At 36.6% G+C, this 18,529-nt stretch overlaps 1 protein-coding gene across 8 annotated transcripts in view; it reads right to left on the bottom strand.

Moving 5' to 3' along the window:
- The window catches only part of KIF21A (kinesin family member 21A), a 241,115-nt gene that overhangs the window by 28,287 nt on the left and 194,299 nt on the right, over positions 1 to 18,529 (bottom strand). For 5 of the 8 annotated variants that reach the window (XM_064505918.1, XM_064505941.1, XM_064505948.1 and 2 more), the window contains exons 10-23: positions 17,537 to 17,726; positions 16,567 to 16,630; positions 15,511 to 15,714; positions 12,079 to 12,117; positions 9,648 to 9,732; positions 9,334 to 9,451; positions 7,883 to 8,071; positions 6,042 to 6,241; positions 5,532 to 5,639; positions 4,999 to 5,067; positions 4,697 to 4,908; positions 3,883 to 4,036; positions 3,299 to 3,499; positions 1,804 to 1,905 (exon numbers count right to left, since the gene is read on the bottom strand). In XM_064505918.1, the coding sequence (XP_064361988.1) occupies positions 1,804 to 1,905; positions 3,299 to 3,499; positions 3,883 to 4,036; positions 4,697 to 4,908; positions 4,999 to 5,067; positions 5,532 to 5,639; positions 6,042 to 6,241; positions 7,883 to 8,071; positions 9,334 to 9,451; positions 9,648 to 9,732; positions 12,079 to 12,117; positions 15,511 to 15,714; positions 16,567 to 16,630; positions 17,537 to 17,726 (1,935 nt within the window). The remainder of the gene's footprint in view (positions 1 to 1,803; positions 1,906 to 3,298; positions 3,500 to 3,882; positions 4,037 to 4,696; positions 4,909 to 4,998; positions 5,068 to 5,531; positions 5,640 to 6,041; positions 6,242 to 7,882; positions 8,072 to 9,333; positions 9,452 to 9,647; positions 9,733 to 12,078; positions 12,118 to 15,510; positions 15,715 to 16,566; positions 16,631 to 17,536; positions 17,727 to 18,529) is intronic. The other 3 variants (XM_064505928.1, XM_064505962.1, XM_064505933.1) reach the window with 1 other exon arrangement.

Raw genomic sequence — 18,529 nt, 5'->3', positions numbered from 1 at the left:
AAACAAATAAAGGAAAAGATGACAAACACTTTAACACAACCTTTTAATTAGTTATAAAATGAGAATTGCCAAAACTTTTTAAAAACTAAGAACACAAACAAGAACATATACACCGTAATATTCCTTTCACGTCAGTCCTAATGTCATTTTTTTTTTGGAGTGACCATTTAGTGTTCATTTAAGTTACATTCCTCAATCTCTACTTGCAAACATGCATCCAGTGGCTAACTCAGACATGAGTCCCAAGCACAATTTGTAGACTTTTTGCATATATTCAAGATCAGCAAGTACCTGAAAATCAACACCCTGATTTTTCACAAACAAATACCCTTTTCTATCCATTACCTATCATACTCTGGAATAAACAAAAAAGAAAAAAAAAGAAAACCCAGAAGAGTAACTTTTCCTACAGAACCACTCAGTGAACATTCAGCTTTTGCTGAAAGTTTTCATAGCCTACCTTAACAAAGAACCCATTCTAAGGAAACTTCCCTAGACTCATGAATTAGTGAGACTTTTTTTAGCTAGAGAAAGTATAGTCTAGGAAATTTAGAGAAGGCCTTCCATACAGAAGAAACAGGGGAAAAGTGAAGGTACAAGGCATCTTCTGAGAGACTTGGAGGATAAGGAATGGCTTTGAGCACTAGCACTTGAGAAATAAGTGTGTAACTACAGACTTACTTTTTAGATTTTGGTTTATCATGAACTAAAAGAACATCGCAATAGATACATTTTGTTTGTGGGAAAAAACAGTAAAACAGAAAGCAGGCATGACCAACTTTGCAAGAAAAGACAATTTCAGTTTTTCTATATGTTAATTACTTATCAGAGAGAGGAGAAATCTTCACATAATGTTTTTTCATCATTATAAGAAAAACTGTTAAAAGGTAGAATAAGTCAGAGACGCTTCTCTCATATGCTAGCTCTGCTGTAAGGAAGCTGGCATCCAATCAACCCATCCAAGGGCTGAAAAAAATCAATAGATTGAAGTTTGCAGATGCCAGTGGGATTATGGGAATATAGATTTTTTTTCAAACTTCTTTTTAGAGTGCCTTAGCCTGCATAGTGATAGATCAAGTACACAAAACAAGAAGAGAGACTTGGTCAGTGGGACTGAGCCAAAGTCCATTTCAGTAGCCTGGAAATCTTACGCTTAACTCAGCAACACTCAGCATGGAACCATTCCTCCAGACAAAAGCTGGAACAAAAGCATGTGATACACATGTGCACATGATTACAAACCACCAAATACTCATTTTGAAAGTATTATTTCCCAGAGTGTTAAGAAAAATCCCATCTTGCTCTACTGAAAAGCAGAAGTCTGACTGAAGTGTGCCATGGATCAGCAAATTATCCCACTTTAAAACAAACAAAAAGAAATAGTGCATATTTTTAAGAAAGTGGATGAATCAGTATCCTAAAAATATCCTGAGCCTACTTTGGAAGGCTCCATTAGAAGCCTACTTTCTTTTCCTTTTAAAGACAGTAATGAAAAACATGAAAAGACATTAGCTGTGTGATTACTAATTACCTCATGTTATTCTTATAACAGCACTAACTTTTGGCTGAGAGAAGTGGGATATTCTGGGGGATGAACAACAGGCAACACATTGAAGGTGATAACAGCTCTCAAATGCCTTCACACTGAGAACCAGGACAACTCAAGAGTGTTGGCCAGCTTTGCTTTGACCGGCTTACTTTCCACAAGTGTAAATTCACACAAGTCTGCCTGTAAATCAGCACAGCCCCACCCCTGATAAATGGCACAGTCTTGGCACACACATATTTCACTTCCTGCATTACCTTATTGATACCCATTGTGAGGAAGTGATCAAGCAAATACCGAGCTTCTGTCAAAGTGCAAGCATTGATCACTGCTGTTACATCCAAGGTCTCTCCTTCTTCCTACACATACAACAATAAAAACAGTCAGATGGTGAAAAAAAATGCAGCATTTTTTATCATTACACTAATCGTAAAAAATAGAAACAGTGAGGATGTTGCAACATCACCTAATTCATCCCCATGGTATCTCTAAACCATGCCTGACAGATGCTTTTCCAACCTATTCCACAAACATTCCATGGTGCAGACTCTGCAGCCTTCCCAGGCTCTTCAATGCTTACATTTCTTTGGTCCCGAAAGCTCTTCTTAACCTCTAACCCAGACTTTTCTTTCTATAAACTAATCTCATTGGTACTCACAGCGGAAGCAGAAAATAGCATATTCCTTTAGTCTCTGCAGCTTCCATGTGTTTGAAGACTTTTCCCCCAGTCTCTTCCTCTCCAAAATAAACATCATTTTGTTCCAGTTATTCTCACCAGTCAGTATATACCACTCTAGCACCCTTTGGAGTAATTCTCTTCCATTCACTCCTCTTTTACTGATACTGTGAAGTCCTGTAACACTGCACTATGCTGCCTAAAATTCACGGTACCCTGATGCAAGTAGAGCGGTCAAGCTGCTGGTGATGTAATGAAAAACATGCATTAAGGCACAAACTAGCCTAAGGTGGGATCTCTGCTTTATAAAAGTACTAATCAGTATTACAGTGCACAGCAGCATGAAGTCGAAACTGAGAGATCTAGGAGATTGTATCGGTGGATTCTTCATGATAGATCATGTATACTATGGTATACGTTATAAGAGTTTTCACATCTGGGTTTCACTGCTTTTGATAACATTCAAATTTCTACATCAATCATAACAGATAGTTACCATACCTTCATCTAGCTTACTAAATTACTACTTGAAAAGTCAGTGCCAAACAAGCAGCAGCTTTGCTTGAAAAGTCTCCCTTAGTAATAAAAAGTCATTGTTTCATAACAGAATATACACCCAAATGTAATAGGACTGATACATTAAAGAATGTACATAATGTTCACATACAAAAAGCCTTAAATATATTTAATATACACAAAAATAATATAAGGGAGTAGAAACATATCAACAGCTGCAGGAAGAGTTGGTACAAGTTGGTAACCTTCAGTCCCCCAAATCATATTAATTTAATGCCAGTAGAATAGAAAATATCAGCTTTGACATTTAAATGCCTTGCAATATTAACTTGTATTACACAATAAATGCTAAAACTCAGATCTGAAAATTCAGTTATAAAAGATGCTCATTTCAGATTTCACTTAAATTTTCACCAGTTTTTACTTCCTGGTTCAACAATTATACAACCAAAACAAAATTCATTTCTAAATGAAACCATTCTCAAGACTAGCACAGTTGCTTTGGTTTTTTTTCCTCCTTCTCTTCATTTTACCATTAGTTACAATAATATTTGACCTACCTTTGCTTCTTCCATTTGCATAATGTTTGCTTGGCAGTCAGAAATGCTGTCATTAATGTAGTCTATATTCGCAGTTAGTGATTCCATCTCCTCATTTATGTTTTGGACATTTCTATCTGCTTCGCTGCCATCCCCTTCCTTGATGAGCTTCTCCCTTTTCTTTGAAAGCTTTTCTCTTCTTTTTGTAAGTTCTTCACGTTGCTATTTTCCCCAAAGACATAACATTACATAAAAAGCAATGAGCAAACACTTAAGATATTTAAATGCCTTTTTGTTTGTTTTGTTTTCTTTTCCTTGCTATAATTTACATCAGGATTTTTGCAGCAAGAAATAAGTTATATAGGTGAATATATGAACATATCTGCACATCATCCCATTAATAGGCTTTTATTTATTACTACACATAGCAACCCCATGGTCCAAAAGCTCACTGGAGCTAAGAGCTTCTTCGTTGACTGCAATAGAGTCCAAGTCGCTTTGCTTATGCCAACTTCAAAGCAATTCATTTACAGCAAATGTAAATGTACGTCGCTCTCTTTATTTCACATGACGATATACCCAATAGCAAACAGCACATCACCTACCGTAAGTAACCTGTTCATATCTGCTTCCATATTGGAAATGGTCATCCGCTGCATAATGATATCAGTCACTCTTCGTTCAAGTAACTGCCACTTCATCCTTGCTGCCTTTGAGGAGTAAACTCTGCTTGTCACTGCTTTCCGCTGATATTTCTTTCTGTGATAAATTCAAGACAGACATAGAGCTGAGTCAAAGCAAACAGTGAAACACAAATTTGAATATGGAAGTGATCAGGCCAGAACACTTTTTTACAGACAACTTAAGAATGTCTTGCAGTCTGTCATTGTACCAAACCCTTATCTGCACTCAACCCTGAACTCCACTGCACTCTAATATTTTGCATTTGAAAAACAGTTAGCGAAAACTGTGGCATCTTATATGAGGCACTACAGAAATCAGAAGACACCTAAAAATCATTATCTATTAAACAAAGAAATCTGCTTCAAACCACAGTGGAAGGTCATCAATAAATCTAATATATGTTTTTTCCAAACAAGATTTTCTTCATACTTAAGAACACTGTGGACATTAGACCAACAAGGACATTTCTTTAAAAACAGGTGAACTGCATTTTGAAATTTGGTTTTTTTTTTTTTAATGAGACTTGTCTTTAATGACATTTCACATTGTTCCACACTGTCTTAAATTCATAAAACTCAAATTGCATTTCCAATATTGCCCATTTTATGAGAATTACTTGAAAGCAGTTTGAAAAATACCAGCTATTACAATATGTACCCTCATAAGAATATAGGCTATAAAGTCTATGCAATTTTCAGTTCTCTTTAGAAAGACCTAAACAGTTTTAATCCTTACCCTGTTCCATTTGTTGCAGTTACAGATAACGCCTGGACTCTTGCAACAGGAATTCTCATCTTCTGCTGTGCTGCTGTTCTCGAACCATCATACTCAACAGAGGAACTAGAACTTGGTTCTTGAATAGGATGATCAGGCAGACTCAGTTTCCGACTCACTTTCCCTGCCACTCTGTCAGACAGAGGTCTTACTTGCCGACGAAGGGCTGTAACCTGGAACAACAGAATGCAAAAACACAACTACTTCTCCCTGAAACCGCAATATGATTCTGTTTTCAAACATGTATTGTTTTACTACAATACCTCTTCTGTTTTGCGACGTAGGATAACTTCTTGATTTCTTTTCTGAGCTTCCAGAAGCTTGAGCTGATGCTGTGAAAAAATACAAACAGCTCATATTATCTCTATCATTTGCCAGAAGTAATCTATTATATAAAAACCAAAACCATTACATTCAAATACAAGTTTGCAAAGCTATTGTGAAATGAAGAAAGTTTTTGTGCTCCTTCTATGACAGAATGCTTCAACATAGCAATTCTCTATCAAAGAGACAGACGACTGGCGTGTGGTAAGGCAGTAGCAACAGTTTTGCAAAGATTCACAAATAAAATAATGTTGATACTCATTGTTAATAAGCCTTCTATTTTCCATTGTACTTATCACCTGAAACTAAGAACTGAGTTATGACAGAAATCAAATCAAATTAGGTGCATTTTGACTGGTGAAAATATGTATGTAATATCTGCCTGCATATAAGCAGGGCATATGCCTGCATATGAGTGCACGTCATAATGATAAATACTTATTCCAAATGAGTTCTTTATCTGTTAAATCACCTCTCGCTTGCGCTGTTCCTTTTTAAGCTGTGCAATCTCTCTGTTTCTTCTAGATTCAGTCATTCTAGCTTTTTCCTGCTCTTCTTTCATTTGTTTCATCAAGCGAACCTGTAAAGTAGTCATCACAAATATACTTAGAAAAGCTGTTTACATTCAAGTGTTATTCCCCCCCATTCATATAGCAATTTTTCTTCAAACTGCCATCTTCCAGTATTCTACCTGCTTTTAGCAAGGTTACCTCCTCAATCCAGTTTGTCTTCTTCACTCAGTGATGAATAACACGTAATAAGCAGTGCAAGCTTTGCCAAATTTGATACAGTAATTTCTGTTCATTAAACCTAAAAGGACCCCCCTCCCCCAACACACATAAGAGTAGCTTAGTCTTCGTGTCCATTCTGTTTTCAGTCTTCTGAACAGCTGACAGCAAGGACACAGCTGTCTGGTGGATAAATAAACATTTTCCAGTGAACAAATACTCATTATACAACACTTAGATATAGTGAAATATACCTTGGTTTTCTTCATCTCTGTCACCTCCTGCTGCAGTTTCTTCAGCTGCTTTTCATATTGAGACTGATTTTTAAGCAAACGTGCATGTTCCTTTTGAGCTGTCTGAAGTCTCTGCAGTTCTTTATTCATAGCTTGGAGTTTCTTTTCATACTCTGACTTAATTTTTTTTGCCTTTTCTTCTGAATAGGTCTCCACAGAACCTGAAGAAAAAAAGGGAATTCTTTATCTGCTTTTGATTAGAACATTTTCACTTTGTCAGCCACAGCTGATGACCACTTCCTCTGCTTTTAGCATTATCTACAATATGTTTGAAAGATTTCATTTGCATCTAGCCTAGCTCCTGTCTCCTGCACTGTTTCGAAATTTCCATCTTGTATGCCTTCTTGGATAAGAGATCAAGTATTAACACTTTCCTTCTGATTTCTTTGCACTGGATAACAAATATCTGAGTACGTGAAGACACAGATACCCGCACAGTTGTTCACGCATATGTACACAAGATTATCAGAACAGCCAAACTGGGTCCTAAGAGCCATCAGGCCTAGTATCCCATTTCTAACACTGATCAACAGGGAGGGTGTATGGAAGAGTAAGGGAAAAGCAAAAGCATATAAAATATGTAGGTATGAAGCATATATAAGTATATAAAACACCAAAAAACAGTTCCCCCAGTACACTTCCATGTCAGGTCCATGGTCCCACTGAGGCAGAGGCACTGTGTGCAACAGACATTCCACAGGTACCTCAGCAAGGTAGCCTCACTTTTATCCACTCCTCTTGTAGGCCTCTGTTTTATGCAACTACAGACATTAAAACCTCCAAGTGTCTAGAGAGAATAGGAGGTACCCTCAAACATTTGTGGCTCAAAAATTCCAGAGCCAGAGTTAATTTTTACATCTCCTTAAACCAACCTCTCCTTAAACTTGTTAATTCTTAACATGCATGAATTCCTAGAGCAAAAAGCTTCAAACCTTAACAATGTCTCTGCTTGATCTGAGCCTACCACCTGCTAGATTCATTCCATGCCCCTCATGTTGCACCAAAAGAAACAGCAAGCACTCAAGCCCTACTAGCATCTCCATACCACATACAGATCTCTATCATGTACAGTTCCCTCAGTCAATTCTTTTCCCTCAGTCAACTGAGAAGGCCTAACTTAGTTTTCATTACATAAAAGCCATTCCAGACTTTTGACTGGGGGCAGTCATAAATGTTTTTCAGTTCTATTCTCTCTCTCTTGAGATTGGTAGTGGCAGTAAGGGAGGGGGGAAGCGCACACGCTGTTCAAGGTGCGAGTAAGCTACAGATTTTACAAAGCAGCATAATGATGTTTTTCTCCACATTCCTTTCCTAATAATTCTTGGCATGTAGTTCACTTTTCTGAGTGCAGCAGACCATGAATTCCCTTCAGCTTTTCTTAACACTAATACATATTCGAACAAGTTTGGACAGTAAATCATCTGTGAAAGGCAACTTTGATCCTCGTTCTTATTTTATGCAAGTCAAAAGAAAGGAGAGAGGGTAGAGAGGAAAAGAACTTTCAATTTAGGGACTATCTCAAGGATTAAGTAAAAAGAAAATCCGAGTTCCTAGAAAACTAGAAATGCACCTTAAACCAAATCAAATGCCTGCCAGGAACTATCTTTAAAAAAATTCTTTTTCTCAATTCTGGTAGAAACTAAGATGAGCCAAGTGAGATTCACTGGCATTACGGGTACAAACCTGTTTCTGTTTTCTGCAATTTCTTACCACACTTGCAAAAGGAAGCAAGGGAAGCAGCAGACAATTCAACCTGAAGATCTTACACAACACTTAGATTTAAATAAAATTGTACTTCTTACCCAAGTTTTGAAGAACCTGATCTCTTTCAAGTTGAGTGTCTCGAATCTTGTGTTGTAGCATCATCAGTTTCTCTTCATACTGTTTTTTCAGGGTTTGCAGTCTTCGCTGGCTGTTCTCTAGTTCATCAATCAGTTTTTGCTTAATGGCAATTTCACAGGTGATATTGGCTAAGTCAGCCTGATAATTTTCTAAAATAAAGAGATTTAGAGAATTAAAAATGGAGATAACAGTGAGGACCACATAAATGTCACACCAATACCCGCTGCAATATTAGGGTGATTTCCTAATGTCTAACTGTACATAGAGGAGTTCTACACACAACAGAAGGCAGCGAACTAAACCATTATCTGCAGTTCAGGAAAAAAAGTCTCCTCCGTAAACACTCTCCATCCTAGAACTTGGATAGAGGAGGGACAGGTATCTCTCCCATTGGATCATTGTTGCCTATATGTTATAATCCCAACACCAACGATCTGCCCTTTCCCACAAGAAAGTTACATAGCCTGCCAAGCTTCGGTCACCTCAGAGCTGCAAAATAACTTTCATCCATAAACCCAGCAGGTTATGGAAGGAAAGTTTGACTGTTGGTAGCCTCCAAGGGGAGGCTCTCCTTTCTTTAGCTCTTAGAAAAATACAGCCAAACTCCTGAGAAGAGAGGGGCTGGCTCATTCAGGGAAATGGAATGATGAAAAGAAAGAGAAAAATAGGAGGAAAAAGTAAAGAAAAAGGACTAACCAATTCAATAGGTTTAAAAAAGTTTAAATTAATTTCATTGGTGAAATGGGTCCTTTCTTGCTTCATGATTATGTGCTCCAGAATGAAAATATCAGTTGGGGATTTTTTTTCCAGGTTCTGCAACCCCTGCTAATTGTTCATCTGACTCACAAACAAGGAAGAATCCACACACTTTGCTCATCTGCCCCAACTTGCATTAGCCAAGTTGCTGGTGATGTTGTCTCTGACTCTGTACCAGTCCTAATTTGCATGCCATGTGTATGCCCACTGTTGATGCTTCTACATAAAAAGCCACAATCTCTGCAAAATGAGGAAGGTCCATGGAGTTCCAGCCTCTCAAAAATTAAATTCTACCCATTTCTAAAGCACCCAAATGGAAGCTAAAACTATGGTCATAGTCTTGAGACATTAAAAAAAAAAAAAAAAAAAAAAAAAAAAAAAAAAAGTACTTAAAACTTCATACTTTGGATGTTCTAACTAACTAAGAAGTGTGTTATCAAGCATCCTTCTGTCCATTTTAAGCGGCAGTATGAACACTTGATCAGATGCACATTAAATACTTTCAGGCCATAACCAACAAAGAATTCACAGGACATACAATCCACAGATCATTACTGCCAGTGGGTTGCCAAGATGCTATGTTGCCTAACAAAAGAAAAGAAATAACAAATAGTACATGTACCAAAACTTCTACAAACTTTTGCACTGACATCACCTTTTTCATCAGAGTCAGAATCTGATTCATCTGAGCTTTCAACAATTTCCATGTCATCTTCATCCTCTTCCTCTTCTTCTTCTTCATCCTCATGATCACTTGCATCCTGAATTTCCTCCTATAAAATGTATGAAGTGTAGAGATTAATTATAGAATAATAGAGATTAAAATATCCACACTTTTCCATCCCTTATTCACTTGTGATTATCACTGGGAAGCAGCAGAATTCATCTGATCCATTCCAGTTTCCTTGTAAATCTTTGAACAGACATCAATGGACAAATAAACCAAAACAATAGCTTTTAAATACTTACTGCTTCCAATTCAATATTCTCTCTCTCCAAAGTGCCTTTTTCATCTTTCTTCTCCTGCTCATTATCTGTGTTCTCCTCTTTAACACTAGCAGAAGAGGCACAGAAAAGAAATATTCATAAACAGAAACTGTGAGCACTTCCCATTCCCCAAACCAGTAACTCAAAATTCCAAGTAAAGATGAAAACCAAAATGCCATTAGTCAAAGGTACAAAGCTTGGGTATGGGTAAAACACAACTTCCAGACTCCTGCAGATAACAAAATCATGCTCAATTTCTCTTACATGATCTTAGCTTGCACAATAATGTAAACAACTGCCATATTGTTTCACACTGTATCGCAAAGCTGGGACAACCAGAATACAAATCTCTATCTACTACAGCAGTATCCGTTTTGCATGGAAGTTGTAGTGCACCCAGACAAAGCAAGAACATTGTGTGCAAGTATAACATACATATCAACTGATATTATTGCACTCTCAAGCTGTAAGAGTCTACCATGCTTACAATCATCTGAAAAATGACATAAACCTTAAGAAACAATATCCTAATTTATCACATTATAACTGCTGTTTGGATCAGTAATCTACCTGGTCATCGAAGGAATGCTCAAACAGGCTTTGCTACAAAAACAAAAAGAATCAAGAAATACTGAATTTTTGTAATAAGACTGTCTGTCTCAAAAAGAAACTTTTCCCAAAGATTAAGATTACATTTTAGTATATTTCCACGCTTCTGGGTTTTAGACTATGATTTAAATGTCAAGTACCTTTCTATTCTTTCCTTTCTTGACAACCTGAGCTGTAATGATGGTTTATGCAAATTACAACAGGGTTTTTTTTAAAAGGACTGGTGAATTAGCTATTAGGAGGATTCTTTAAGTACACAGCTGAGATCCTACAGGCAAATGTTAAAATCCGCAAATTGATGACACCCTGCAAATTATCAGGGATCAAATGTCTATCTCTCTAGCACTACACATGCAAAACCCAAACTACCTCAGAGATATAGGAAATTGTGATAGAACAGGGTTAGACACCCTGGGGGCAATAATTACGAAAATATGACTAGGATCACATAATGCGAACTCCATCTCACACAACTTCAGCCACCTAAAAGTTTGGCAAGTCTGTGCAGTCACTGCTCCAGCAGGGTAAGTGATGCACCAGAAACCCACATCTCCCTCCACGACAAAATGATTCACACAGCAGCCTGCGAGGCTGAAAGCAAAAGGCTTGACCAGATTTGTTCAGGAAATAAATGTCAAACCAGGAACACAGAACCAGGCAATCTCATTTCCACAGGTTCTCATCTCACCCAGTCCCCAACACGTTTTGTTTTATGTTCACTAATAGGTCTATGTGTTAGCAGATCTGAGCTGCAATCTGGATGTAGACTGGGACAAATCCTCAGTGACCCTTCTGCCTGTACACGGTCCAGAGCTCACCACTATAGAGAACTTGTCTTCTACCTAATGAAGGGGAGAAGACAGGAGGAGGGAGAGCCAACGGCTGTGGCGGAGAACAGCAGAGAACAGTACAGCAAACTGTACTGTTTGCTGGCATTTGCAGCATGCAAAATAAAGAAATGCAATAGCTGCAACTTTAATCCTAAAAATCAATCCTAATACTTCTCTACAAAATACTTACTTCATAGGATAGAATTCTAAAATTCTTATTCAGGTAAAAATTATACATAGTATTTTAACAGTTTTTAGTATCTTATTTCCTACAGCCCCTCTCCTTAACATGCATCTACTAATCATCATTCTGCATGAATTCACATTTTTTTAGATCAAAGTAGACAGTGGAAAAATAAAAGCTCCTTTAATTTTTAAGGATAGTATTTAGTGTTCACAAAGATGATCCTTCTCCTTCTAGAGCCTTCAACTTCACTGCCCCCTGTGACTAACTAATTTATCTACTACCTTGGCTGAAAGTGAACTGAAAGAGTGGCCCAGGCTTCAGCCGCGTGCTTGCAAGAGATTAAAGGAGCTCTGAGCAGACTTAATTGAAGCAGGAAGGTTCAAGACCTTCTAGGTCTTAAATGCCAAATAAACCAAAGTAATATACTACTACTGTAGTATATTGCCTGCTATACATTTCATATCATATGATATTCTGCACCTTCCTCCTGCCTTTCACTCCATACAGGCTGTGCAAGAATGAAATGTCTGTAATTCTGTAGTGATTCCCAAAGGCGCTGCCACCCCACAACTGCTTGCCTAACACTGTACAATCCCAAAGTTGACCTCATTTCTACAAGGGAGACTTCTTCCTGCTAAAACATTTGTTGAAAGGCAAAATAGAGGACAGAATTTTGACAGCCAAATGAACTACTCCTAAAGTACTCATGAATCTACCCACTTCTTTTCATGTACAATAACCGATTATTGAAATGACAGTTAATTAAAAACCTGGGAAATATTCCAACCTTCTTTCTTCTTGACTGCTTTCCTCAAGTTTCTGTAGCCTTCAAAAGCACGAGGTACAGTATTGGAAGGCCAAGCCAATGAAGGACAAAACAGACAGTGAAAAGCAAAAGTGATAAGAAGGTAAAAAAATGATATATGAGCTTGTGGAGTTTAAAATGAAATTTTAAAAGATATCATCAAGAGACAATAAGTTGTAAAAAGGTAACACATTTTGCACAGTTGGAAAGTAAATAGAGAATAAAGAAGAAGCATTTGTAGGTTAACTAATCTGTCACTCTCAACTACTATAAATTCAAGTTAAACTAATGAAGAAGTTTTAGATATAGAAAATATATATCACTTTGAGAATTATTTCTAATGGGGCTTCAAAAACTCTGAGTTCTGAAAACATTCTTTACTTTCGCCACTTAAAAAGCTAAACACTTAAGATTGGAAGGACATAAAATACTGAAAACTTCAGAAAGTTCCACCTTTGAACCATATTACGAAGCTATATATCCTCAGAAACACATCAGGCCACAAAAAACAATGCATTAGTTTTATATATGCTGACAGTATATTGTAATAGAAAATAGTAGTGAGAATTTTTTTATAATAACATTCTAAATTATATATTCTGAATATAATCCATGTAAAAAACTGCTAACTGCAATATTTTTTTAATAAAAAACAGAAAGCTGCAGTTTATTTGTCTGGGATTCAATAAGTATATGCCAATGATTGCTTGTTATTTTTAAAAAAATAACAAAAAATAGACATCAGAAGCAATGAAATGGACAAAATGTTAGTACTTTTACTTTCAGTTTTTCTTCTTTAACAAAGGGGGGTGTAGCAGTAAAGAAATGTCCGCATGACTTCAATGTAGAAATGACTTACATTTCAAGAACTATTACCTCATGTTCCTAATATGAGTTAAGGTCTACGCTAGAGCTTTTTCTGCCTTTCTATTTCCCACTGCCTGCCTTCTTATTTCTGTATCATTTAGGAGCTAACATGCTGAACCCCATGTGATTATGTCACTAATTTAGTTTATTAAAGGTTAGGGATGTCAAAAGCCAGTAGTCAAAAAAGGTTACAAGATATGTAAGTCTGATTAATGATTGAAAGGGACATGGACGATTCGCTCCAGGGCTTCTTGTGTGTAGGTCACAGCGCCTGTGTAACACTCCAGTCAAGCATGTCAGTATTTCAGTAGCCAAAACATTACTGCTGTGCAAACAGTTTCTGACAGACAGTATGACAGATGCTTATTGAAGGCTACAGATACAAAGCAGTACATACCTGCTGCACATTCAAAAACCAGCACTTAGTTGTCCAGGCTATCTCGCAACAATTCGGATAAATTACATGTATCTAATATCATGCACCTTTCATCTCACTGACCCATAACCAGGAAGTGAAGATAAAGAAAGGTAGTAGATAGGGCAGAACTATTAACTGGGCTTCCCAAATCCAATTTTAATAGGAGAATGCTAGTCAGATGACTTTAAAAGAATGGCTACCCCAAAAAGAAAGCGCTAGTACAGAAAAGCAGCTAAATGCCTGTAGAAGACAGGAGTACAGCAAAAAAATCCTACCAAACTGCAGGGTAATTTGCCCATTTGCAATACATACCCGCTGCCAAATGCTAAAATTGCAATAGAAGAAAAATTTAGAATGGCACTTCCTGAGCACAGGATTTGCATTTCACTAGTTGGATAGAGGCAGTTAACAAGTACGACAGGCTGTATGTATAGTCCCTCAAATTCTGACGTTTCTTCATTTCCAAGGAATTTTTCCCCTAACATGTGCATCTCAGAAATTTATAAATATTTATTACCAAGCAGGCTGTAGATGGGCCATTCAAATGTTATCAGCACTCTAACAACTATGATCCCATTCTACAGAACACAAGACCAGCTTAAAAATGGAGGCTGAACCATCAAGAGGTCCTTTCCAACTGAAATTACTCTATGATGCTACAACTTCTAGGATATATAAGTGATCCCAAATACAGTTTATGATAAGTAGTCCCTACTTCTGGATCAGACCACTAGGCTACCAAATTCACAAGTTTATTGTCCTGGTGTAAACTAGTGTGACTGGCTACAGATGTCTCTTTCAGAAAAAGGTCACCCACACTCTTTACTTAATATGTATGTGGGGTAAAACTTCCAAACATTTTCTTCAAGTAATCATCTCTTGCAAGAATGGATACTTATTTGCTATATCTAGTAACCTGTGTTAGTCTTCTGGACACAACCCGGTCTAGTACTAAATACTCTGGCTCCAATCTAACAATACATTTCACCGCATGCTTGACTTTAAAATGTGTGTTGAACCACATGGAAGCACGTCTCTCTGCTCATACGTTTACAGTTCTAGCACATACTGAAATGTTTGGCTGAACAGAGGCCGGAGCGTTCTGCTGACTTCACTTAATACTTCCCTTCCCCTCTCTAGTACCTACAAACATGAGACAAAACAAACAAAAAAACCTATCTAAATCCCCATAAAAGTATGAAAGTTTACTGAAAAATGAGATGCAAAGAAAGAATCTAGTTAAAGTGTTTTCTACAAGTGTCAAGCATTCCTGTGGCGAATGGATTTACGGATATAGGACCCAAACTTGCAGGTCTCACTACCCCAAAGCTTCTTTCTAAGTTAACTATTTCAGGCTTGTACTGTTTTAGTTTTACCATTAACTTGTAGAAGTCTGAAGGGCCACTAGTAGAAAAAGTAATAGATTAGAAGCATTAGAAGCATGGAGAATTTCAAGCAAAAAGAAAAGATCTCAAGGTAATTCAAAGTCTTGGAGTAAATGAACAGATCCTTGCTGTATTAACTGCTGTCTGAACAGGCATTTATATCAATGTCTATGAGCATTTTACTAGATGAGGAACTGGACAGCAAAAAATAGCAAAGCATGGTATTGCAGTGAAGTAGGAAACATCAAATTAAAAACATTCATAAAAGCAGAAGAAAGCAAAAGAAGCCATTCCAAGAGCTACCAAAGAACTCCCAGCTATTCAGAATATCTTTTTTTCAGAAAGCTGTTTCATTGAATTTTATCACATGGTAGATAAAATATGCTTTTTTTTTTTTTTTTTTGGAAAACTCCTGTTGAATTTCAGATGTGTTAAAAAAAATCAATAATTATGGAAACTACCTGTGCTTTTACAGTTATGCAAAACTATATAAAACATATAAAAATTCATTACATCAGAGACATTCATTCTACAAATACTGCATAACTTGTTGGATGAGAAGATACAAGAGAAAACCACCTACAATTTCAATGCATAAAAGGATTTGTGGGAACAGTAGTTCAGGATCCAAACCCACACAGCAATAACAAATGAATTTTAAAGTCTCAGCAGCTAGATAATGTACCTTTTTACTAATAAAATATAAATAAATAGCATTATAAAAGAGAAGATTTCATACACCACCTCTTTTTCTTTTTCCTTTCTTTTTTTTTCAATTTTTCTAGGTCTTTCTTGGCTATATCTAGAATTTCCATTGTCTCTTTCTCTGAAGAAAGCATAGAAGTAGAAAATGTTGATGGTCCACCAAAGTACGTGGATCTTGTTGAAGCTCTTGACAAGCTGCGTCGAAGATTTTCGTTGACTGCTTCACTTTCTAATAATTTTGCTCTAAAAAAAAGGGGGGGGGGGGTTAACAGACCATGAGTTATAAATACTGCTAATGTATGACTAGTATACCTCTTTAGTATCTCTATCTGCAATATTATCAGTTTAAAAACAAACTCCAAACCATCAGAAAACACTGAAGTCTGAAAAAATACAAGTCCATGAAATCCCCTGATCAGACCATTTTATACAATGTCTATGTATATTATATACATAGCATATATGTGTATGTATGTATGGTTTAGGGTATGTGTATATACATTATATACTATTTAGGGTACACATATGTATATACACATTTTATACACATACACATAAATATACACACAAATACACAGAGCATATACAGATATAAACATACATTTTGCAAAGGCTACAGTATTATGCAAGACTAAGTGGGAATATGCCAATTAACTTTTCTGCATGATAGAGCTCCAAGAAATAGAGAAAGAAAAATATCTAATTTTTTTTAATTTAAAAGGACAGCAGATATACTTTTTTTTTTTTTTACTAAATTTGCAACAAGCAGTTTCTTAGAAACATCATTTACACCAGGTTATGAAGTTATCATAAGACAATGGTTCCAAACTTTGCTGCCCCTTGCGCTACAATACGTTATCACCATTATTTAGGGAATAACCTATTTTCATGTTGTATTGTCAGCTTCATCTTTAATATTTTAATTTTCTATTGCCACAAGCAGCACTAGAGGGTCTTAGAAGCTGAGGGACCACTGTCCCAAACTAATGCCCAAATAGTAACAAAATAATCAGCCAACTACAGAAGTATTAACTTGCTGAAACTACTAGTGTTTGTTTTTAATAAAAATAATTCAAATATATATTACGCAAATACCTGAGATCTTCAATTTCCTTGATATAATTATGAATCATGTTGCTAATTTCTTCATTCCCTTCTCCTTTGGGGGGGGGGGGGGGAGAGAGAGAGAAAGGGAGGGGGAGAGAGAAAGAAGATGATGATAACAGTTTAAATATTTGATTACAGCTACTGGGCAGAGGGTACCAGCAAAGAGAGATGGCTATCTGGGCTACCTGCTTAGATCTTATCCGATTTGTGAAATATTTCCTCCTGAGTTGGGAAGGTTTTGGGTTCACTGAAAAACAAGTTTTATTAGCAGAATCGTAAAAACAGGAGTTTCGCCTATACTGAGCTTTTCATCAACCCATTTGGTGGGTAGGAGAATTTTGGTTTGAATTCCTTTCCTGCACCCCTGCTCTGATTAGCTCAGTGTAGAGAGCAAAATTTAGCATGCAAGTTTCACTTGCAGAAAGTCTAAAATATTAATTTCTTCATTTTTCTTCTTTTTGTGTTCTGTGATCAGCATTATTAAAAAATAACTTTTTCTATTTCATTTGCTTTCCACATTAACACCTTTTAATAACGTATGTGCCATAAATCAGAGGAACCTGACAAATCACACAAAAAAAACAATGCATTCATGGCATTTCAACCAGTTGATTACTTTATGAAGTGAATGGGTCCTGAACCAAAGCAAAATAGTTAAGTCTATGTATAACAAAGCACACAATTCCTATCCAAGAAGATTATTTCACATTTCATGTTGCTCATAGTCCTCAATGAATGGCCATATCAGGGCCCCAAACTATTTCTCTTAGTAGAAGTTTCCAGAAATACAGAGGAAAGCATTGATGGGCTCCTTTCCCTGCCCAAAGCAGGTCCTACATTACCTTTTACAAAGGCTTCGCTTTGTTCCAAGGGACCATGAAGCAAGAACACATAAACAATTTATGTTCATAAATTTATTAGGCAGTTCACCCACAGAGGACACAGGCACACAGCATACCTGCTCGGGCTAGCACTTGGTTGGCCTGATCGCTCATAAGTTGTGTTATTCTGGCTCTCAGCGCATCAATAGTCTCTTGCATTGCTTTAATTCTCACACGCAGATTGTTGTTTTCTGTTTGCAGCATCGCATTTTCATGAAACATGTCATTAATGCTTTCAACACCTTCTTCATCTATAATCCTTTTACCCTTTAGAAAGTAAATATATTTTGTTATTTGTAAAGGCTGACTTACGTAGGACAACTTTTTAACTTAGCAAAGGCAATCCACAGATTTCTTAACATTCCAAAAAAATACTCATAGCAAAAGATAACGATCTTCCAAAAAGTTTACTACAGTATGGAAAGTTTTCAAAACATTATTGTCTGGCCAGCATCTTAGTGTAAGATGGGTCCTGCATAATTCCATCTTAGCTTGAAGAAGATGTTCTTGAAGAGGTTAAGAAATGAGAAGATGATTCTTTAATAAATCAGGACACTCTTTCAAGCATAACAAAGGAAGAAGACACTGTTTGGTAAGCACATTTATTGCTAAAAACATTTCTCTCTCATTTAAAAATCCAGGAAGAAACGGGCAGAGTATAGTAGAAGCATTCCGTTTGTATAACTTAAGATGAATTTTTAAAACACAAATTGTTTTAGCTCTCTGGTAAGATTTAAAAGCAACATATAACAATTGTTCTTATATCTGCATATGTGGCAACCTAATTGTGATGATTTTCATTTCAGAAGTGACTATTTCCCTTTGATGAGCATGACAAGGTGAATCCTTGCTTTTCAAAAGGCAAACAGCATACACCATATGTTGATGTCAATGGCATTCACCGACGCATCCCCAAAAATATAACCTAAGACTTAAAAATATCTAGTAATCACTGGAGTTATAAGTATTCTATAAGTTAAAGTTGTTGTTCCATTTTTTAGTACAAGAAGCGGACGCTGTCAAAAGAAAAAGAAGCTATAAAACTACAATCATTTGAAAGCAGAAGAAAT

This window comes from Dromaius novaehollandiae, chromosome 1 (genome assembly GCF_036370855.1).
Source record: "Dromaius novaehollandiae isolate bDroNov1 chromosome 1, bDroNov1.hap1, whole genome shotgun sequence".
Lineage (NCBI taxonomy): Eukaryota > Metazoa > Chordata > Aves > Casuariiformes > Dromaiidae > Dromaius > Dromaius novaehollandiae.
The sequence above is the reverse complement of the archived record's forward strand: the minus strand, read 5'-3'. Positions and strand labels throughout refer to the sequence as shown.